This window comes from Corvus cornix, chromosome 9 (genome assembly GCF_000738735.6).
Source record: "Corvus cornix cornix isolate S_Up_H32 chromosome 9, ASM73873v5, whole genome shotgun sequence".
Lineage (NCBI taxonomy): Eukaryota > Metazoa > Chordata > Aves > Passeriformes > Corvidae > Corvus > Corvus cornix.
This window is the reverse complement of record NC_046339.1, coordinates 1604129-1627196: the sequence shown is the minus strand read 5'-3', so window position 1 is coordinate 1627196 and position 23068 is coordinate 1604129. Positions and strand designations below refer to the sequence as shown.

Sequence of the window (23068 nt, the reverse complement as noted above, 5' to 3'; positions counted from 1 at the left end):
ATCCCTGAGGCTGGAAAAGAGCTCCAAGACTGAGTCCAAGCTGTGCCTGATCCCCACCTCGTCCCCAGACCAGAGCACTGGGGACATGTCCGGGAATTCCTTGGACACCTCCAGGGGTGGGGACCCCAAACCTCCCTGGGCAGCCCCTGCCAAGGCCTGAGCGCCCTTTCCATGGGGAAATTCCTGCTGCTGTCCCCCCTGAGCCTCCCTTGTAATGGAGAACACCAAGACTTTACCCACCCTGGAAATAAATTCAATCGAAGAGAAGTAAGGGGTTGAGGTGCTTTTCCCAAAGCTTAGACTCTATTCCACGGAATCACAGATTGGGTTGGGTTGGAAGGACCTTAAAGCCCACCCAGTGCCACCCCTGCCATGGGCAGGGACACCTCCCACTGTCCCAGGCTGCTCCAAGCCCCAATGTCCAGGGACAGTGCCAGGGACGGACTCCCTGTGCCAGGACCAAGCCGGGTAAATCAGGCACCGAACCACCCTCAGCAGCTGCAGCCTTGGAGGTTTCCATCCCAATTTCCCAACGCTCCCGAGGCAGCAGCGGGGCAGGGCTGACCTCTAGCGAGGGATGCCTGAAAAAGGGAGGATTTGCTGGGATAAAGCTCCCCTCGCACCCGTTCCCTGAGCTCACCCACGGCCCCTCCTCCCGCAGGGCTCCGCAGCCGCTCCGGCACTGGCACAAAGCCGATTCTGAGGAAGCTGGTCCAGTAAACTCCTGATTTTGAGATATTTTCAATAAATGTTTCCATCACTACCCAGTGAGGGTTAATCCCCTTTCCCACTCTCAGATCCTGCCTGGAGGGGCTTGCAGCTGCCAGGGGAAGTTGCTCTGTTTGCAGAAGTCCCCCCCAGGACTGGAGCAGGAGCCTGGAGGGTACAGAGAATTCAGGAACCAAAAATGAAGGAAAACAGGAACTTCAGGGTTGGATCATGCATGAAATGCCAACCTCGAGGGAACAGCAGACGAGTTCCTCCAACCAAAATATGTCAGAGTTCAAGAGAAGCAGAAGATGAAGAGCAAAATTCAATTTATTTCTCTCCCTCCCCAAGAAAAATTCATTATCCATCAGTGGGGGCAGCTTTGCCTTCGGATCCTCAAAGAGAAAATTCCCCCAAACCCTCCACCCCTTTGGGGAAACAAAACTTTGCTTAAAAATTGCCCCAGCAACTCCCAAAGGCAACCCCAGAACCCTCAACAGCCAAAAAGCACAGGTGCCAGTGTCCATTTTTATTTAAAAACACCCAAAATTCACAGTCTGCAAGGAAACCAACCAACCACCCACCCCCTCAGTGCTGAGGAGCCCAGAAAGGACCAGTAAAAACCAGCACAGCTCAGGGGGGCAGAAGTTCCCACGCTGCTGCTTTGTTTTGCCAATTGTCCTTCAGAATCCAGAACTTCCACCCAAAACAGCCCTTCAGGAAGATGAGAGTTTTCCAGGAGCATCAAAGAAATCTGCACTGCAAAGTCTCTCTTAAAACCAGCTTTAAAGACCTTGAGTTCTGCTTAAATTACTGTAGGCAAAAATAAAACATTCTACGTAAAATGTAATATTTGTATCCCAACAAACTCCTCTCTCCACAGCCAAACATTTCCAAAGGCTCTGGAGCGTTTTGTGGCACACGAGGAGTCCCTGGAGTCACCCCAGGAACATTCCCCCTGCTCCTGGGGCTCCACAAACCCCCTGCCCCTGCCCTTTAAAGCAAGATCAGCTCACTTTGGATAAATTATCCCTCATTACCTTGAGGAGTAATTAAACCAAAGCAAAATGCACTCTGCAGGAGCTCTGGGAACTCCCTGTTCAGCAAGGAGCCTTCCATTGAAAACAATGGGAAAATGCTGAGTTTCACCAGGGAATTGAAGGCTTTTCCCTCTGCAAGCAAAATTCAGTTCTTGCTTTAACTCTTTTTGCAGTTTTTAGTCACAAACTCTTAAAAATATATCAGTTTTCACAAGATTCAGGGCTTGTAGAGGTTATTGCTGCTCCTGAGCTGGGATGAATTCCAGGGTTAGCACTTTTGGTACTTCTGGAAGTGGAGTTTCCTCTGAAATACTCACTTGGGAGTTTCTCCTTACCTTTTCCTCCCAGAAACATGGAACAGAGCAACCAAGGTGTCCAAGAGGAGAGGCTGGAAAAGCCCCACTTCCATCCAGGCTCATCCCAGCAATTTAATTAGGGAATTTTCCCATTTCACACCCGGAGATCCAATCCTGGCCACTGACTCAGCTACTCACGGAGTATTTGAGACAGGAGGCTGGAGCAGGTACTCAGAGGTTCCACCAGAGCCAGAATTTCCCATCAGGATCTCTGAATTGCCCAGGAAGGAGGAGATTTAGCCAATATTTGAAATCTAGGATCTAGGCTTGCAGCAAAGCACGGAGCATCTGCTTGTGCTGGGCTCTGTGTCCCAGGAAATTCAGTGCATTCCTGCTTTTCCAGAGGCCAAGGTGCTATTTCAACACACTCCTGTGGGCCAGGGTCGATAAACAGGAGGAGTAATGAGCTGGGAGCTGCAAAAAAATAAAATTAAGACATTCCTCAACTTCTGGGGTGGGCCAGCCATTGATTCCTTTCCTCGTTAGATTTTTAATCACTGGGAGATTTATTTCTGAGAACAAGCCCCAGGAGTTTCACTCACAGCTGGAGCTGCTGGCTGTTAGGAACAGCCAAATTTCTAAAATAAACCCCTCATTACTCTAGTTTTTCATTGTCCTATGACCCCCTGTTAGTGATACCTGAGCTCCAAGTCTGGACAGGTATTTATTCCTTAAACTAAAGGCATCAGCTTTTGGCAGCAATTTTGCCAAATCGTCTTCGTTCTGCCGTCTGAGCCTCTCCTGCTCTTCTGCTCTGCAAAAGAAAAGTGCCTTCAGATGTTTGCCCTGAGCAGTGTGGAGCCAAGCAGGGAATTCTGGTTATTCCAATACCTAAGAAATGTTTTGGGGTATCAGATTAACGACCCTGAGACATGCAGGGGTCAGTAATTCAGTGTAAAGAAACAGAGAGGCTGTTTTCTGCAGGTTCCTTTTATTTCATTCCAAGATTTCAGCAGAAAGAGAAACCTTTTGGTTTTTCACAGATTACAACGTGCTCAGGGAGCTTCTGTAACAACTTTTATATCTGTTAAACAAACTTGCATCCCTTAAAGTAAACACTGCAATACAAAGAGAATCAAGAAGGCAATAAAAGACTGCTCAGCAGTCTCAGAATTCAGAAATCTCCTACAAAAAAAAAAAAAGTCCATTTGAGCATTTGTGGCTCTTTTTCCATCAAAGTGTCCGAAAGGAAACAAACCCAGAGCTGGAAATACATTTAAAAAGTGGAATTTGCATGAAGACAGTGACAAGAGCAGCAGTGAGCTGTTGAGAGCTCGGGGTGAGCTCTAACAGAGAACAAAAAATGGATCAGAAACCTCCAGCCAGCGGGGTGTGGGCACAGGAGGGCACCCTGCCCAGCCAGGGCACAGGGCCCTGCCCCGCTGTGCCCCCAGGACAGGGACAAAGCAGGGACCAGGCAAAGCCCAGCTGTTAATGAATCTTCCAGACAACTACAATGCACCCTAAACTCTCCTTCTTCAGTGGTGGTGGTGCTGATCAAGTGTTCCCACTTCGGGATGGGGTTTGCTACTCAACTTTCCTTTCTGAAAGAAACAGTGGGACAACAATTACTGCAAACACTGGCCTGGGGCATCCTAAACCCCACAGATCCACAGGAATCACTGGAATTGTTACAGGGGGAGAAGCAGCTCTGTTTGGACACAGAATTGTGAGGTTTGGGAGGGGTTTGGTGGGTTTGTATCAAAAAAATGGGATTAAAAATCCCTTTGGCTCAAGGAGACCCATCACAATTAAGTCAGGTTTTAATTTCCTTGAGCTTTCCTCAAGATTAATGTGTGGAAAAAACAGGAAAAAAACCATATCAAACCTCACCAATCCCCTTTGCTCACGGGTGCCTTGGGTTTTTGGGGATTAATTTAAGTACCACCATATGGGCACAGTCTACTTTTGGACAAGCCCATAAATCCATTTGTAAGAAACATCTTATTAGCAAAGTATCTGGATCAAACAGGTCTGATATTATAAAATGTATAAATATATACAACTGTGTGATGTACAACATCTGCAGGTGAGATGTAATTGCCTATTAAAAAACAAAGAATTCCAACAAAACTACAGGAAATGAGCTCCAGGATGTGAGGGAGCTGCTGAGCTGAATTAGGTCAGAACAGAGAGCATTCCAACGGGAAAATTCCATGTTCTTCACACAGCAGCAGCTGGAATTCTACAGGTGTGGTTTTGCAAGCTGTGATTAGCCCCACATTGATTTATTCTCTCACATAAAAAATGTGAAATTAAGAATAATGAACATATTTTAATAGGATGAACCAGCCTGGTCTATGGGAGTGTCCCCACCCATGGCAGGGCTGGGAACTGGATGGACTTTAAGGTCTCTCCCAACCCAAACTATTCCAGGAACTGCCAAAATTTCCTTATTCCAACCCTTTCTGTCACCTAGAGTGCTCCATTTCATTTTAAAGGAAGTGAATCCCATTTTACTGGAAAGTCCTGCCCCATTTTCTTCCTAAAAATTAAAACTTCTCACTGTAACAAGAGCACTTGTGACAGATCTGACCCCCAACTGAGTTTCACATCAGTGCTGTGATTTAAACTCAACATTTTCCACCACATTTCAGTTGGAAGGCCACTGAAATAGAAGAAAATAGAGAGGAAAAGTAGCAGGAAAGGACACCTGGATAACTGCTCCTTCAAATATTGATCCACAGGGGCAGGAATACGAAACCCTGATACAGACTGGTGAGAAAATCAATCCAGTCCAAACCAGACTCGAGACAATGATCTACTGAATCCCTCCAGGACAAACATTTCCCAAGGCCACTGATATTCACTGGCTCTGTACTCACTCAGAAGCAGCAGCTTTTTGCAGTTTTGCCCTTTTCTTTGCAGACCAGTTGAGATCACCACCTGTAACAGCAGCAACGTGCACACTGAGACCTTGAAAACTGGCATTTCTGTGCCTTTGGTATCAAAACTCACCACAGGGGTTCTCAGAGCACTGAGAAGTCTGAACTTACTTTACAGAAGTAAAGACTGAGGTAAAGGGAAAGAGAAGCTGCAGAGACTCACCTGTGAGGTGATTCACAAAGTACAGCATGACCACAGCTATCAGTGACACTGGGAAAGGAAAGGGACAGGTTTAGGCAATAAATGAACAGGTTCAACCCACAACCAAGATTTTTCATGGTAGTTGTAACTCAGAGGAGTTTTCTGCTTTTGTAAATCCCCCATGCTCACGGCACGTGGTACTTCAGAAAAGGATTTTAATTTTAAACTTACACTCTAAAAGTATTATTTGTCTATTTTTTACTCCATTTTTTAAACACTGAAACTCTTCACACTTCAAGAAAACCCCAAACCACTTCACTGGCTGTGAGTTCATCTCAGCACTGCCCCAGCTGACACCTCTAGAAGAGGAGTCATTTCTGTTTTCCAGGAAATAAAAAAGCCCAACCAAGCTTCCTGAAGCCACTCCCAGCGTGTCCCACACTCACAGCAAACACAGGCACTGAAGAAGACTTCCAGGAACAGGTATCCCCTGGTGTCCAGGATCATGCCAGCTGCTATGGCAATCACTGCCAGGCCCAGGTTCTGGATGGACTGCATGCTAGGACAGAGCAGGAGCACCACATGGATGTGATTCCTTAGGGAAAGCTCCTCAGTGGCACTGAGCTAACAGGAGATGAGCTTTCCCCTTTTGCTGGGACAGGTGGAAGGCAGGGCTCCAGCTTTGCAGAAGCTCCTGTGCCTCCCCCCAGGCTCGTGCTGCGTCCCAAAGCCACATCCCCAGAGCAGCCAGGGCTTCCTGCTCCAAACCTGGAGGAGCTGGGAACCAGGAACGGGTTGGAACTGCTCAGATCCAGTGGTTCAGGAGTGTCAGGAATCAGGGAATGGTTTGGGATGGATGGGACCTTAAAGCCCACCCAGTGCCACCCCTGCCATGGCAGGGACACCTCCCACTGTCCCAGGCTGCTCCAAGCCCCAATGTCCAGCCTGGCCTTGGGCACTGCCAGGGATCCAGGGGCAGCCCCAGCTGCTCTGGGAATTCCAGCCCAGCCCCTCCCCACCCTCCCAGGGAAGAAGTCCCCCCCAGTCTCCCATCCAGCCCTGCCCTCTGGCAGTGGAAGCCATTCCCTGGGTCCTGTCCCTCCATCCTTTGTCCCAAGTCCCTCTCCAGGTCACCCCAAAGCTTCTCCTCTCCAGGCTGGACAATGCCAACTCTCCCAGCCTTTGCTCCAGCAGAGCTGCTCCATCCCCTGCTCCTGCTGGTGCTCTGGATTTGCACAAATCCATGGAAGTACTTACAAGCCATAGGCAGTTCCCAGCTGGTGTTCTGGGACGACAAAGGCCACCATGGGCCACAGGGCACAGGCCAGCAGGGAATAGGCCACTCCCAGCAGGCACTGGGGACACAGGGAGAGGCACACAGGGTTAGAGGAGAGGCACTTCTGATGTCAAACTCTAACAAATGAACATCTTGCCCTTCCCTTTCTCCCAAAAGTGACAAAAAGCGAGCTCAAGTAACACCTCGTGCAATGAAATTCCAAATAAATACCCACATTTAGAACTTCTTCCAGGAATGACCTCCAAAATAAACTCTGTTAATTAAAATTGAAGAGCCTGACTGAACACCCAGAGCTGCACCTTGCTAGAAAAATGCCTGAAAACTGAAGTTTTTAATCCCTGCCCCACTGGTGAGCACCATAATCCTCAGCTCCAAACAAATATTTCAGGGCATCTGCTCTCAGTAATGCAGATTTTTACTGAGGTTCAATCCAGCACATCAGAGGCACATTGAGCAATAGTTATAAACTTCAGAAATAAACCAAAAGAACCATTTTTAGGAGAAAAGTGAGCACCTGGCACAGGAATTTAGTAATGGAGTGAGGCATCTTTTCCACCTCCCAACTGGCAGAACAATTCAGCATTAACTCCATTGCTTATTTTGTACTTATAAAAGAAATACTTGATACTGATTTTATTTCTATTTAGGTCTAAATCCCAGAAGAGCAGGTTACCATGGCTATCCAGGGGTTCCAGAAGGTAAAGGCCAGCATGATGTGCGAGGCCAGCGTGGTGATGACAGCACACAGAACCCAGATGATGTTCTTGCCAACTTTATCCACCAGAAGGCCGAAGACTGGGGACATGGGGGCTGAGATGATGTACACAACGCTGCAGGAGAGGAAGAATTCAAGGCTCAACACTCCCAGAGTCATTTGTTAACTGTGAGGTCAGGAGAAAAAAGCACCTCCAAAAAAATCCCAATCATTTAGAATTCCCAAAAGGTTTCAGGCATCCAAGGAAAGAGTGACAGAGCTCTGGGAATCACAGCCCAGCAAGTGTTTCCTTGTTGGGTTTTATCACTTTGGGGTGATTTTTGCCACATCACAAATTCATCCTCAAACGACCAACACTGAGTTCTTTTAGTGTTGTTATTACACTGCTTTTATCACTCGGAAAAGAATCACCAAATACTAAAATAAAATCCTTCAGAGCTTTTTCTTTGCAGTGTGAACATCCATTTTCAATAAAAAACACATCCACAACTCCCAGTTATTCCTTGGGTCATGCGAAATTATTTCTCCATTTAAATCCAAGTCACAGGAGATCCCAAATCTCTCCCCACCTGCCCAGAGCCCAAAAATACATCCTAAAATTTGGCAGCATTCCTAATTAATCATTTCCAATATACCTGTTAATTGCACTGGCTTCCTGAGGGGAAAATCTGAATTTTTCAATAAAGAAAACCCTGAAGGAAGAAAAAAAAACTATTTAGGAAAATGCAGACTTGAAGGACATAAAATCAAAATTAAGTTAGACAAAGAGACAAGAATCTCATTTACAAGAAAATCAAACAGAGCTTTGACATAAACATCCCAGATTCTCATTTATAATTAATTTAGGAGCTTGTTATCAGACTCCACAGATTTTAATTTAAGGATTGTTCAAATTATACTTTGGGGAAAACATAAAATGTCCACAGCCAACATTTAACCCAAATAATGAGATATTGGGTTGTAAACATGGAAAGAATCCTGCAGGACAGCAAATTCCACCCCATGTTTTAAATCTGTATCCAGTTTTAATCAGGAAATCAAACATTTCCTCACGCTCCTGAGTTCTGACAAGTCAGAGTGGTAACTCCCACAAAGCTCAGCAGGTCAACGTGAAGCTTTTAAGCATTTGGTTAAAAGCCTGGCCAAATTCCAGAGGAATAGCTGGAAAAGTGAGCAGCACTTACTTCCCAAGGCCGATGAAAGGGAAAACTGCTGCGTAGTAACACACACAGATGACAAAGATGAGCCACAAGGACAGGGAGAAATCCTTCACATCTGTGAGCTTGATCACTTCTCCTGCAGTGGGGCAGACACAGCATGGATTCAAGTCAGGATGAACAAACCTGGCATTCATCCCCACTGGGTAACACCCAGGTGATCCCAAATGCCCCCTGAAGCACATCCCTGCCCCTGCCTGGTTGGAGTTTACCCCGTGGCACTCACTGAAGGATGTCCAGTGTTAAATGCACGCTGCCAAAGCCAAACACACTGTGCCTCCCACAGGAAGTGATGGACAAGAGCTCCACAGCCCCTGCAAGTCCTGAGCAGCAGAGTTCAACACACCTGGCCAGGGAAATCTTTCACCAGCTGGAAATTCCTGCCTAGAGCCAGGCTGGACACTGGGGCTTGGAGCAGCCTGGGACAGCGGAAAGTGTCCCTGCCATGGCAGGGGGTGGCACTGGGTGAGATTTAAGGTCCCCTCCCAACCCAAACCAGTCTGGGATTCCACTGCATCTCAAATTTAATTTACTTTTAATTGGCTTAAGTTCTCCCACATGGAAAACTCAAGCCACCACACGCTGACAGGGAAGAGCTCCCTGGTTCTGCATCCCTACTGAAGGGAATCAGATCAACTCCAACAAGACACAGAACTGGTGGCAAGGGCACAAACTGGTGTGAACTTCTATTTTTATAAATAAAGCAGGTGACAGTGCATCTGCCTCTTGAACTGGTGCTTAACACTAAAAATTCATGTAAATGATAACTGTGAAGATGTTCAGCAGCAGCCACCGAATTACCCCAAATGCAAAGCTGCCCTGTGCAGAGTAGCTGGAAGGGTCTGTTCCAGCTCAGGCCCACCACTCACCTGTTTTCCCTTGCTCTTTACAAAGCAGTTTTTCTGCTCTCCTGTCCAGGTAAGCCAGGATTAAAGCACAGCTCAGTGAGAAGAGACAAGTGACACCACCTGAAGAAGGCAACACCACGTTTAGCTAACGACTCAAAGAGTAATTTGGTTTTTCAGCCCAATTAATGCAGTTTTTGTTGGACATGTCAAGGCACATCGAGTTTAACACCAGCTTTAAGGCTCAAGAGCTGTGCAGCTCAAAGGTTAAGGTGTGAAACAGGTGTGCAGACACCTGCCTTGGAGCACAAACATGAACATACATTTATTTTATTTAAAACACGACCACCAATCCCCCTCAGCACAGCCAGGCTCCTCATCTGCACCTTGCAGTGACAGAAACAAAGCCTGGCCTTACTCCCAACACCAGGGTCTCCATGCCCATGGCTCTGAGGGAAGGGAACACACCCCAGAATTGTTCAAATTCTGCTTTTACAACCAGACAACCACAGGCAAGGTTTGACACCCCTCAGAAAATTCTGCAAGTCTTTCCTTTGCTCAAAGCATGTGAAATATTTCATCTCCACAAGACACAAACTTGAATTCGGCCACCCCAAAAATGCCACAGCATTTCAGCAGCTGCAGTGACCTGAGGGAATATGAGAACATGATACAAAGGGTGCTGGAATTGCTCCTCTGAGGCTCAAACAGATTTGTGCTGCTTTTAAGTGGTTAATAAGTGCTTTTAAGTGGTTAATAAATCATTAACACACATGCAGGTGGACAGCAACCCAAAACATCACTGACCTATCAGGAGAGCCAGGCCGAGGGTGCTGGGGCCAGCATAGCCCAGGAGATCCTGAACTCTGGAGTAGATCCATCCCATGATATTCATGTTCACCGTGCTCCCCTAGGCACAACAGAGCCATGTGAAGAACCCAGCATTTCCCAGCTCCAGGGATTCGACAGGAACATCAGGCAGAAGGGTTTATTGGAGACAAGCAGGGAAAACGCTACCCAGGGAACTTAAACCAGCAGGGAAAAGGATACAAATGATTCCCTGTTGGCTTGGTAACAAATCAATCATTGCAACAACAATATAACATCACAAATTTAAATTTATACCAATCTGGAAGGGTTTTCACCAAGACTTGAGAAGTGCATAAACCCCAGGGGCACGAGCTCATAAACTGAGCTGAATTTAATGTATTAGAGCACACAGGATTCCCACCTGACAGGCACCAGGAAGAAGCAAGCACCTTTTCCCCTCCCTTTGCCCCCAGAAAGGATCCATGGCTGCAACCCCAAGACTACCCCCAGTTAAGAGCAGTTCAGCTGAGAGGAGGCAGCTGCTCATGAGCACCAGGCTGAGCATCCCCCAGCCCCAGCAGAGAGCAGCTCACTGCCCCACCAGGGAAACACCAGCAGAGCTTAAAACCACCCCAGGCTGCTCCAAAGGAGCCCTACAAGAAGGGGCACAACTCCTCTCTTCGTTCTCAGCTGTGCACTGGTGCAAGCTTACAATTCTGGCCATGCTGAGCTGCAATCCAAACACCAGGTTTAACTCCTTGCCCTTGAACCAGCTCACTGCATACGTGTTCTGGGCCACTGCCAGGGACTCACCACCTATCCTGAAAAGCAAAAGAAAACGTTTAGAATGCAGCAGGCAAAGCAGCGAGGTCCTTGGCAAGAGCAAGAGCAGAATTTCAGAGAAACCTGGTCGTGTACAGGCAGAAGGAATGCAGATTTCTATACACAAAGCAACAGAAAACAGAGATTCAGGAACAGAATTGCAGTGATTTAAGAATCACTGGTGGTTCCACAGGTTTTGGTTCAGCAAGACCTGCAAAGTCCTATTTTTTGTTTTTAAGTTACACAGAGAAAGCAAGCAAAGATCTTGCACTCCTCAGCTTTAGAGGTCTCAGAATCCAACCATTTTGCCTCCAAGAGGCAGCACTTTTCCAGGAGCGTTTTCTAGGGTTGGATTTTGTAGTTTTCTAGATGGCCTTACCTCAGAGAGCACAAATCTGCTCTTCCAGACTCACCCAAATATGAATCTGCCCACTTCCATCAGCCAGAAAGTGTTAAACAGTGCTCCCAGAGCAAACACCACCTGCAAAGAGCATTGAAGGAAAACGATAATTGTGCATTTCGGGTATGGAACAAACCAGAACCGTGCAAAAACAGGAACAGAAATGCTTTTTCCTTCCCAGAAAGACTTCACACCCAGTTCCTGCTCTGCTTTTTGGTCCTTGCTCCCTCTGCTGTTCATCATATCCAAGCTGGCCCACCCAGGACTGTCCTCAACCAATTCCACATCAAACATGTGGCTCCTTCCCATGATTTCACTCACATTCCAAGATTCCCTTTTCCCAGATACTCCAGCACAACCCAGGGTTCTCCCATTCCAGTTCTCAGCTGTCTGATGTGGAACACAAATTCATCATCCTTCACCCCCTCCCCTGCACTCACCTGCCCAACACACACAAAGATGCTGAATATTATAGTGCCGAGCCTGGAAAGAAAATAAAATCAAATCACTTCATGCATAACCAGAATCTTCTTTTCCCCTACAAAACACTGTGTTAGACCTGCAGCAGGGAAACAAGGGGAGGTGCATGTGCAGTAAAAGGTCTCTGTAATAAACTGTGCAGCTCAACAGCTCCCCTAGAAAACAGGCAGTGCAAGGTGGTGCTTTTTAAGCAAATTTATTTAAATTATAAAGGAAAGGAAGCTCAACTATATTGTTAAAACATCCTAAATTGTGTGGGGAAAAAATATTGGAAAGGTTTATTGCAATGCGGAAAAACTTTATAATATAAAGCTTAAACCTCACCTGCACTTTTGGCTCATCATTCCTTGCACATGAGCGACACAAACATTGCACTCACCGAATTCCAAACACTCTGTCTATCAGGAAACCTCCAAAGAAGCACAGAACCACATTGGGCCAGGAGTACCAGGCATAGAGTGCCATGAACTGGGCTGTGTTCACCTTCATGTCCTGCATAGCACCGGGGGAATTATAAAAGGGATTATTCCTGAGCTAACTGCAGGGACACAGAATAAATATCCAAGCAAACCGTGTAGAAACAAGTGCATTTCTGACCTGGCCACTGCTTGTCATTCACAGAATTCCAGACTGGTTTGGGTGGCAAGGGACTTAAAATTCATTTTGTTCCAACCCCAGGAACGCCTTCCACCACCCCAGGCTGCTCCAGCCTGGCCTTGGGCACTGCCAGGGATCCAGGGGCAGCCCCAGCTGCTCTGGGCACCCTGTGCCAGGCCCTGCCCACCCTCCCAGGGAACAATTCCTTTCTCTATCCCACCTCCCCCTCTGCCAGCGGGAAGCCCTTCCCCCCTGCCCCGTTCCTCCACGCCCATGGCAAAGGTCACTCTCCCTGTTTTTCAAAGCCCCCTGGCAGCGACTCACCCGCTGAACCTGCGTCTGCAGAGCGGCCGGGTTGTCGTAGCAGAAGTAGCTGCCTGCAGGGAGAAGGCGACGGCTCAGCGCTCCGTCCGGGCACCCCGCACACCCGGAACCCCCCCACACGCAGCCCCCCAGGCCCATCCCGCACCGAATCCCAGGAAGCACATGAGGGCCAGGACGAGCAGGCGGTGCGGGAGGCGGCGGGGGTCGCAGGCGGCGGGCAGGGCGCGGGCGGGCCCCGGGGAGCCGCCATCGCCGCCATCGCCGCCCAGCAGCGCCCGCTCCTCCTCCGCCATCGCGCCCGCCCCACGTGAGCGCCCGTCACGTGCGCCCCGCCCGCCACGTGACCCGCGCGGGTCACGTGCGCCGTTGCCACGGCAACGCCGGGCCTGGGGCCTGCGAGGGTGGGAAATGGGAACTTAAAATAAAGCTAAACAATGAAACGTAAATGTGAATGTAAATGTGAACGTGAACGTGAATGTAAATGTGAACGTGAACGTAAACGTGAATGTGAATGTAAATGGAGTTTGAGGGCCAGGCTGCAACCAGTCCACGAACAGCATCCAGGGAAATGCAACAGCTTGTAAAATGGCTGTATTGTTCTCTTTTTGGGTGCTAAAGTCATGGGATCATGGAATCATAGCATAGTTTGGGTTAGAAGGGACCTTAAAGGTCATCCATGGGCAGGGACCCCTTCCACTGTCCCAGGCTGCTCCAGCCCCAATGTCCAGCCTGGCCTTGGGCACTGCCAGGGATCCAGGGGCAGCCACAGCTGCTCTGGGAATTCCATCCCAGCCCCTCCCCACCCTCGCTGGGAACAATTCCTTCCCAATCTCCCACCCAGCCCTGCCCTCTGGCACTGGGAAGCCGTTCCCTGGGTCCTGGCATTCCAGCTCCTGATGAGCAGCCCTTCTCCAGCTTCCCTGGAACTCCCTTCAGACACTGGAAGGCTTCTCTTCTCCAAAGTCTTTTTTTCTTGCTCCAAAAAGTTCTTCCTTTATTAGACCAACCCTTGAAAAAGGTGGTTTTTTTTACTTTAAGAAGCTCCAACCTTCCACCAAATTTCATCTTCTTGCACCAAAATGACCCAAATCCTGTGTGCACATCAGCAATTGCTTTTTCATTAAAAATATGCTCTTTTTCAATAAAATACGCTCTTAATGAGGCACTTGTGATTTAGTTCAAAGGATTTATTTCTGTTTTCACAGTGTAGAAAGGAAAGGGCTGTGTTTTACCTGATGTGCTGAGCCAAGACATTTCACCGTCCAGCTACTCTGTCATGAATTTGCTAAGGAACCATAGAAGAAAGTCAAAATAACTTCTCAAAATATGCAGGTATCACGTTGTGAATCAGCTGCCAGCTGCTCTTGGACGTGAAATGCTTCATTTCACTTGATTCGTGTCTTTTCAGAGACCTGTCTAAACAGAACTGTGTTATTAAATGAATCCTTTTCAACTGCTCTAAACTGGCTGCGATTCCTTGAAATCCGAGCGTCTCGGTTTACCAGAGCAGCTGTGAAAAACATGGTCTTAAATTACAGGGCTTTGCTGGAAAAGCAGTTGTGCAACAAATTTGAGAGTTTCTGTGACCAACTCAAGGATTTCAGTGACAAACTCGAGGGGTTTTGTAAAAAACTCGAGGGTTCCAGTGACAAACCCCAAGGTTTCATTGCCACTTGAGGGAGCTCAAAGGTAATTGACCTTGCAGAGCACCTCGAGCTTCCTAATTCCAGGGAGACAATTTATATCCACAGATAAAAGAGAGAACTTTGGAAAGAAATCTGTGTCTGGTGACATTTTAACACCAATTCCTTGATTTTATTCTTTAAACTATTCTCACATGGATTTCAAACCGAGCTAATGAGTAACTCAGATGGGCAGTGACAAGATGCCAGCACTTTGGCAAAAGGATCCCACAGAAGCTTTCTCCTCGAACTGGGGATCCATTTTAGCCTTTATTTCAAGGAAGATCCAGAAAAGCAAATTTTATCTCCCTGACTCTCACAAAGGCAAAGCCACATAGTGAATAAACATATTAAACACAATAAAGTGCCACTTCTGATGTAGGATGAGAATATTTTGGCCTGGATTCAGCTGTGTATTCCAAGGGAAAGCATGGAAGTGAACAGCTGGCAGAGGCTTTAGGGATTTCCTTACCAAAACTCTTGTTAGGTTGACTTCATTTAATCAATTGCCCAAAAATGCCACATTCTCTGGATCAGGATTTCACCCTGCAAACTTTTGTCCCAGAGTTTTGTACACTGAAGACCCAAAAATTCACTCTGCAAAAATTCTGAAAAATTGACTCTGCAGAAATACTTCGGAGAGCTTCCAGCAGCCCTGGGGGATTGGCTGTGCCAAGTGCAGTGGCAGAGGATTCCTGGAAAAAGAAATCCTCGGCCCAGAATGGCATCCTGAGTCTCGGCGGTGCTACCAGGAGGATTTTGAGCACTGGTTTATGATGTTCTTGTCCCATTTCAGTTTATTAAATCCCTGTAGCATTAGAGGGCAAGGCCTCCTGACTGGGAGACATTCACTGTGTCACTCCTGTGTCAATGTGTAACAAATGTGAAAAGAGCCAAGAACCTCCTCCCTTTTCCTGTGCAAACAGAGGCACAAAACCATGTGACCTCAAAGGGTGAATGTTGTTCAGATCTCTCTCGTTATTTAAACTCAAGAACCCTGAATTTGTCTTTTTTCTTTCAGTCATTACCCAAGTGAGTTGTGCTGCCCTGAAGACGTCAAGCTCATGGTTTCGTTATGGCGTGGTTTTCCCTGTCCTCTCTTCTGACTTCCCTTGGGAAACCAGAGATTCCTCTGAATTTGCTTACTCTGAGCGACTTCCTTCTTTTTCAGAAATAAATGGAGAAGTGTAACTGTCCCTCTGAGTCGTTCATTCCTAATAATTTCAATTTCATCCATGCCACGCTCCCACACTATTACTGTCATACAAAAACATGTAAAGGTGGAAGGGTTAAACTATTTAAACTGGCTAGAAAGCTACTTAAATCAGTTAAAAATTATTACCTTTGCTGCTCCTAATCATCCACTGAGCATCATCAGTTCAGTACTGGCAATGATCCCTCATGTGGAGCAGAGCTGAGCAGGTGCCAGAGCCACAAAGGGTTCCTGTGCTTTCACTCATGCACGAGGCAGTTTTCATGAACCTGAAACACATGCAGTTTTATTATATTCCTTTTCAGAGCTCTCAGTGGGTTTTTCATGTTCTTTTCTTGGCTGTGTGCTTAAATATTTCCTATTAAACAAGCCTGGGGCTGTATTTATCTTGTCCTGTGTAACATCAGGCCCTTCGTAGGAGAGTAAGAAACGACAGCCATGCATCCAGAATATTTACCAGGAGAAAAAGGCTCTTTTCCATTTGCTGTTTCCCAATATTTGCCCTTCTCCCCAGTCACATCCACCTTCACCTTGGCTTTGACCTTGCTGTGCCTGAAGCTCGTGGCTGTGATGTTTCTGGGAGCTAAGCCCGGGCTGATTCCCACGTGCATTGCAGGTGAGTGTTTATGTCCCAAATAAATACAGTGGATTGCTCTTAAACTCAGGCTTTAGAATGTTTGTTACAGATGCAATTGCTGCCTCCCCATAAATCAGAGCACTTAAAGTGCCATATGATCCTAAATGCTCCTTTTAACAGCAGCAAATGGAGGAAAACCTGTGTACAGGACTTTATAGGGGCCATAAAATCCTTGTGCCTGTGGCCTCCCCTCCTTGCACTGCCTGGATCAATCAAGTGCAAGGAGCACTCAGGGCAGTAAATACTCCTGGGAAACAAGGATGAGCTTCCAGGCTCAGCTCCTCTGAGTTACTGCTGTCTTTGGGAAGATGCTTCCAAACTGCAACGAAGCAGGAGCTGCATTTCACGTGATTAAATTGACTCCACCATCATTACCCCATGATCCATTTTCTCAAGGCAAAATCTCGTGCTTTTCCCCCCAAAGGATGAAGGGTCTGTCACACACAGGCGTGCAAACAGTGTTTAATCACTCCACCTGCTGAGGAATGGGTTATTACAAACCTCTCTGCCTCACTCAAGCATTATTGGGCTTTTATGCACCAGCTCAAGACAAGTCTGATTTCTGCAAAGTGCTGGGGAATGGCTGAGGGAGCCTTTCTGCCCCATAAATCTCCCTGAGAGCAAAGATCCTGGCCTGAGGAAGCTCCTGTGCTTGGAGGGGACTCTGTGCCAAAGCAAACAGCTCCTGCCCTCTGCCGGGTCACAGCAGCACCGAGCGGGTGGGTTCATGGCTCCTTGTCCTACGCTGCTCAACGCTGTTCTGCCTCCTTCCTGAAATCACACAGCTCTTCCCGAGGGCACCTGGCACCAGGCTCCTTCTCCCACAGCCAGGCCAGCTACTGGAGTGAAAAACACCCCCAGGGAGAGGAGGGTAGGAGCATCATTCATGATGTGCAGCTTCTCAGCCACACCAGGGCTTGCAGGAGGAGTTTTTGGTGTTCCAGGCCAGGCTGGACGGAGCTTGGAGCAGCCTGGCCCAGTGGAAGGTGTCCCTGCCCATGGCAGGGGGTGGAAGGAGGTGATTTTAGGGTCCCTTCCCACCCCAAACCAGTCTGGGATTCCGTGATTCTGGGAATTCAGAGCTTTGGGCTTTTGGGACTATGGTTGAATTACCAGGTAACACTTGAACTTGGCTCCATGCACAACTTTCCCTTTGTGCCTGTTTTCCTCAGAATACACAAATTCCTGGTGGATGTTAACAGTTTTAAAGATCTCCAGGTAATTTAGTGGAAATACTGAACAACTACAGCTGCCTGAGAGGCACTGAAGCAAAGCATTTACTGGAGAGTTCATCTTTGAAAAGATGCATTCTCATAACTTTTAAACTTCTTAAAACTGTCCTGTTTCTCCCAGCGGGATGGACATGAAGGATTTCATAGCTAAGCCCTGGAATTTCAGGAGGAAGCTTTGGTTCTGAATCAGATGCTGAAGGTTGGTGCCAGCCAGCCTCAGTGCCCTGGGAATGAAGGAAGTTCCCACCCTGGACAAGGGTTCTGCTTCCCTCCTCTGGCTGAAGGCCAAGGGAGAGCTCTTTGTCACCAGGGCTCCTCATTCTCTGGGAATGGGAGTGGATGGAACCACAGAAATGGATGGGAGAGGGGAGCTGCTTCCCACTGACCCCGTGGCAGGGCTGCACCATCCCCTTGGCATCCCTGTGCACATTCCCCACACAGAAATCATCCTGTTCCCAAATGCAGGGCTGCTCTCAGCACCCAGGCTGCCGGACATTCCAAGGATCCAGCAGAAGCTCCTCTTTGCAGCCTCCTGCTGTCCCCTCTCAGCTCTGGGTTGTCTCCCTCAGTTACTTTATTCCAAAGGCACATCTCCTGCCAGACTCCTGCTTTTCCCCTGCCCAAGCCTGAGGATCTCTGCACATCCAGCAGTTCCTCCTCGGCCATTTCCTCTGCCCTCCAGTGACTGAACTTTGCTGGAGACTTTCCAACACCTGGGGCCACTGGGGTGGATTTCTTTCCTTCTCTCTGCTGCAGCCTGGAGAACTTTCCAAGCAAATCACTTGATTCAGTGCTCCCGTTGTTCCCTGAACTTTAATTCCTTTGCTCATACACCTGATCCCTCACTTTCAAATTCATTCCTCCCCCTGTGGAATTCCTTCTCACCAGCTCTCCTAGGCCTTGGATCTGAGGAAATTCAATTCAATTCTATTGCTGTAGTTGACATGGTTATGTTAAATATTCTCATTGGGTTGAGACCTTTCAAAATGAAACCAAAAATTAAAAAATCACTCTTATTCCAATAATCCTGAGTCATCTCCACATATCCAGCTTTATCTCAGAGTAGGAGGCTTTGCTTCATAACCCAAAAAAGTGATACCATGGGGAAAAATTACAGAAAGCTCCAATTTAGAGGAAAAGAGAAAAGGGTGGGAAAGGGGGAGCAGAATCATTTCCTTATAGGCAAAAAATTGGAAACAAGCTGGAGAGGGGAGGAAAAAACCATTTCACAAAGTGATAATTCAAATTAGAGGACAAGACATGACTGTCTTAACTATTTGTTAAAGGAAGGGGCTGGAGAGGAAGATGAAGTGCAATTTTCTTTTTTACTTCCTTCAAAGAATGAATGACCAATTATTCTGCACAGCAAAGAAAAAAATCACCAGTGATCTAATCCTGAAAAGATATTGTTTCCTTTAGAAGCATCTTGCTCAACACTTGATTTCACACTTTCACTCCCAGATGACAATTCTTTGCATTTTTACATCCCTGAGCTCCCCACCTTGTGGTTTCCAAGTGCAAACAATTTCATTGATATTATTCATGGCCTGAGAGAAGGAAACAAGTGGGTTCATGTTGTTCCCCATAAATGACAAGTGAATAAACACAAGTCCTGCAGGTGAGAAACTGAAATGGCACCTTCCTGGCACCACAGCCAGCTCATCCCCACTGAGGAAACAGGAAGGGAATTATTCCCAGCCCAGAGTTTCAAGGAAAGGTCATTGCAGCTTTGTTGGCTTGGAAAATGTCATTTCTTAGGGGACCTCCAGGACTCACCTTCTTCCCACAAGGCAGGGAAAATGGTGCTGGGCATTCACCACCTGAGTCAGAGCTGTTCCTGGGCTCCACTTCATTCCTTGAAAAGGAGGAAAAGAAGAGAATTCTTTGAAAAAAACCTGGTTTGAGCATAAGGAAAAGAGTAAAGCAAAGTTCTGAGATGGTTTGAGTGGAAATTATGCTGTGCTTGGAGAAGCTTTCCCTCACAACTTGGTTTATTTCTATATTTACCTCTTCCATTGAGGCAAATCCTAAATGCCATCCACCTCTTACCACCAGCATGAGGAATGGATCCCAGAGACATGGGAAGGCCACATGGGATTTTTCCTCTCCCTGCTTCCATTGGGAACAACATTCTCAAAGATACCAATATTGCAATGACTGTAATTGGACACATAAACCATGATCTCCTTGGATGGGGAGGAATTCCCACCATATTGACCTGGCCATGGACATCTCCTGTGCAATCTGCTTTGGCTACACTCAGAGGAGCTGAAACCCTTCCGAGCTACAAGTTCTTTGTCCTTTTAGAGTCATCCCAGAATCCCTACATTTGGAAAAGGCCTCCAAAGGATCAGTTCAGCTGTTAACCCACCACTAAACCACGTCCTCAAGTGCCACATCCACAGGATTTTTAAACAGGGCTGGGGACTCCACCACTGCCCTGCATGGGAACCAGCAGATGAAGTCAGATTAGAAGAAACTGAAGAGAAAAAGAAATGAAGTTTGGGTTTTTTTTCTCTTATCTGGAAAGCAAATGCGGGGTTTTGTTCTGGAAATTCGAGATCCACAACCACAAAGCATCCCTAGAAAATACAACTCCAGGCTCAAATATCTGACATCTAACAACAAGTGCCAAGTGCATGGCTCTGGAAAGCGATAGGGAATGGAAAATGGGAAGAGAAAACTGAACTCAGCAAAGGGAACAGATAAAAATCCTGCTTTGGAGAGCCGTGCCAAGTTCCAAGATCCATCCTGGATCTGGAGCGCTCGCTTCCTTGTTTTAGTTTGTTGGCAAACTGTGTGAAATCCCACTTCTTGTGTTCCACTCCAGCAATGAGTGCTTTGGGGCAGGCCTTGGCTCCAAATCTCCAGCTGCATGCCCTGTATCCAATCTCCATGGAGCCTGCTGGAGAGCTGCCTCCTCAGTTCTTTGGGAATACGCCTCTCGGGCTCTGGCCAAGCACTGGCAACCACTGGGCTGTTTTGCTTGGCTTCTCAATGTTTACATCCCCACCAGAAGAGGAGAAACAACTGATGAAGGCTTTTATAACTTCTTAAGACCTGATTGTTCTGGGCAATTCGAGCCAGCAGCTGCACTGGAGATAAGGGGTGGGATGAGGCACATCCAAGCCCTGCTCTGCTGGTGCTGGGGAGGAGGGATGGCACCCCCAGAAAAGTCAAATCACAGCTCGCATAGTCAGGGTTCCACCTCTGCACCCTCAGGAGTCCAAAGGCTTCTTTTCCAAAGTCAGTCTTCCAAAGTCACTTTTCCAAAGCCACGCTGCAAGCTGATCAGAATTCATCAGCTTTGTATCATTTTCTTGTCTAAAATTCACATGTTGAAGTTTTAAGGCTGCCTGTTCCTTCCCTGCTGAGCATTCCTGCCTCCAGCCCGAGCTGTCCCAACATCATTTCAGCTTCTACTCCACTCATTCCCAGCCCATTCTCCTGCACTTTCTGCTCACCAAGCAAGAACGAAGCTTTTTATAAGCTTCTTCTACCGGCACCTGAAAGAGCAGTGCTGCTGTCAGCACACTGCCAGCCCTTCCTTCCTCCCTGGGAATATTTCCCACAGCCAGCCTCACATCCTGCGTGCCCCACAGGAAAAGTGCCTTTCCTACAAAACCAAAGGGCTGGGATTTTCAGGGAGTTATCAGGAGATAATGCCTGATAGTGGCTGTGGATGGAGTCCAGCAGCTCCTCCCAGCCCAGCAAGCCCCAAACACCGAGTGCTCCCAGGAAATGGAAAAGAAACACACATCCCACGGGACTGGGAAGAGTGGCTGGATCAATCACTGCTCCCCACACACATCTTTAAGGAAATCAAGGAAAAAGAAATGGATTCCAAATGGCATAACTGGCTCCCTGGGGCCTTGGCTGGGGGTTTATCCTACAGCCACAGCATCCCGATCCCGATGGATGCAGTGCCTGGCTCAGTCCCAGGCTAGGGCTGGAAGCAAAGCACCAATAAACAGCTTTGCTGAGGCAGCACGCTGTGTTGGATCTGTGAGAAAATCTTGGTGCTGTTGCAATGTTTTCCTTGTTGCTTTGTGCACTCTGCAAACAGATTTGGCAAGCATTGTTACCCTGGGATCCTGCTCCAGGGTTTGTGCTGGGTGCTCACTACTAATACCTGCCACAGCCTCCTGGGCTTCTCTGAGCTGGCACCGAATGCTGGCCCTGAAGTGACAATTTATTGCTGGTTCTGTTGTCTCAGGATAAGCCACAAAGCCAATAAAAGTTATCAAAAGTCCCACTCCCAAAGCGTCCCACTCCCAGGCCTTGGGGATGCTCCTGCTGACTGTTCCCACCACCTCTCAGCTAAGGGATGAGCAAGAAAAAACTGGGATAAAGTCAAGGAGCTGATGTCTGAAATTCCTGTTCTGATCAGCAGCTGTAAAGGTGCTTTAGCCCCCAGACACTGCTGGCTCCATAGACAGGCTGTCTTTGGGTTAGGATCATGGCAGGGTTTGGGATGGAAGGGACCTTAAAGCCCACCCAGTGCCACCCCTGCCCTGGGCAGGGACACCTCCCACCGTCCCAGGCTGCTCCAAGCCCCAATGTCCAGCCTGGCCTTGGGCACTGCCAGGGATCCAGGGGCAGCCACAGCTGCTCTGGGAATTCCATCCCAGCCCCTCCCCACCCTCACAGAAAACAATTCCTTCCCTAGATCCCATCTAAATCTCTCCTCCTTTAGTCTAAAGTCATTTCCCCTTGTCCTGTCACTCCAGGTCCTTGTCCAGCTCTCTTGCAGGCTCCCTTCAGCTATTGGATGGCCACAATTAAATGTCCCCACATCCTTCATTAAACAGATTGACCAGGGAAACCAGAATTGCTTCAAGTATCAGCAAGACTGACCTGAACTAGACTCTCCTGAACTCCTGTCCCTCCCTTGCTTTGGAAAGCAAACCCAGCAAATGGAAAGATGGAAACAGATGGAAACCCTGCAGAAATAACAGGATGAAAAATTCACTTGGATTGATTTTTGGTCTTGATCTTCTACCACCTCACATTTCTTTTAACACACAACCTGTTCCTGTTACCTTCTCCAGCTCATTTCAACCTTCCTTGATTGCAGTGATGTCACCTCCTGAGCCAGCCTTCTCTTCATTTGGGTAAGAAATGTTTTCTATTCCACCCATGATGAGCAATTAGATCATTCCTGCCAAAAATCTGTGTGAGTTCAGCACAGGTGCCTGTGACTCTTCCCCTGGGACTGCCAGGCATTTCCTCTTCCAACCAAGTGAAATATTAACATCACACCGCCCTTTTAACTGTCTTGTTAAGAAATGGGAATTTGTACCTAAATCAAATTTACCCTGCTGCCTCTCAAACCCTGCAATCACTACAAATATGCAAAGTTGAGCATTAGATTTAAGAAGGCTGGGAAAAGGAATTCATTAAAAAGAAATCTCTGACCTTTTGAGCTGTTAAAAGCAGTGTAACTCCCCCAGCAGCACCTTCTGAATGCACCAAGAGAGTGCATCTGGGGCCTTGCATGAGCTCTCCTTGTGCCCTCCCAGCGCTGCCACTGCAATCCAGGAGTTTTCCATATTGTTAGCAATTCCCTTAGGGAAGAGCCTCGTGCATCCAGAGGCCTGGTGCACAGCCAGAGGATTTGCCAGGGGAAGGAAAGGGGCTCTGTGCTGATGGGAGCATTTCCCATG

The 23068-nt window shown here is 47.6% G+C and overlaps 1 protein-coding gene across 6 annotated transcripts; it reads right to left on the bottom strand.

Moving 5' to 3' along the window:
* Positions 1-1217: 1217 nt before the first annotated feature.
* MFSD1 (major facilitator superfamily domain containing 1) lies at positions 1218-22583 on the bottom strand. Of its 6 annotated transcripts, none has more exons than XM_039556938.1 (21): positions 22445-22583; positions 22260-22345; positions 19179-19257; positions 15663-15802; positions 13871-14054; positions 12639-12691; positions 12097-12209; positions 11678-11720; positions 11251-11318; positions 10728-10836; positions 10013-10115; positions 9230-9328; positions 8328-8439; positions 7779-7835; positions 7102-7258; positions 6389-6486; positions 5578-5690; positions 5153-5200; positions 4930-4990; positions 2744-2858; positions 1218-2518 (listed from the first exon to the last, which is right to left on the bottom strand). In XM_039556938.1, the coding sequence occupies exons 5-21, from the start codon at positions 13890-13892 to the stop codon at positions 2459-2461; spliced, it is 1431 nt and encodes a 476-aa protein (XP_039412872.1). In that variant the 5' UTR covers positions 13893-14054; positions 15663-15802; positions 19179-19257; positions 22260-22345; positions 22445-22583; the 3' UTR covers positions 1218-2458. The 6 variants fall into 6 exon arrangements, with proteins under 6 accessions (XP_039412872.1, XP_039412873.1, XP_039412870.1 ...); XM_039556939.1 differs by having other exon boundaries at positions 13871-14050; XM_039556936.1 differs by lacking the exons at positions 13871-14054; positions 15663-15802; positions 19179-19257; positions 22260-22345; positions 22445-22583 and adding an exon at positions 12784-12901.
* Positions 22584-23068: the final 485 nt, after the last annotated feature.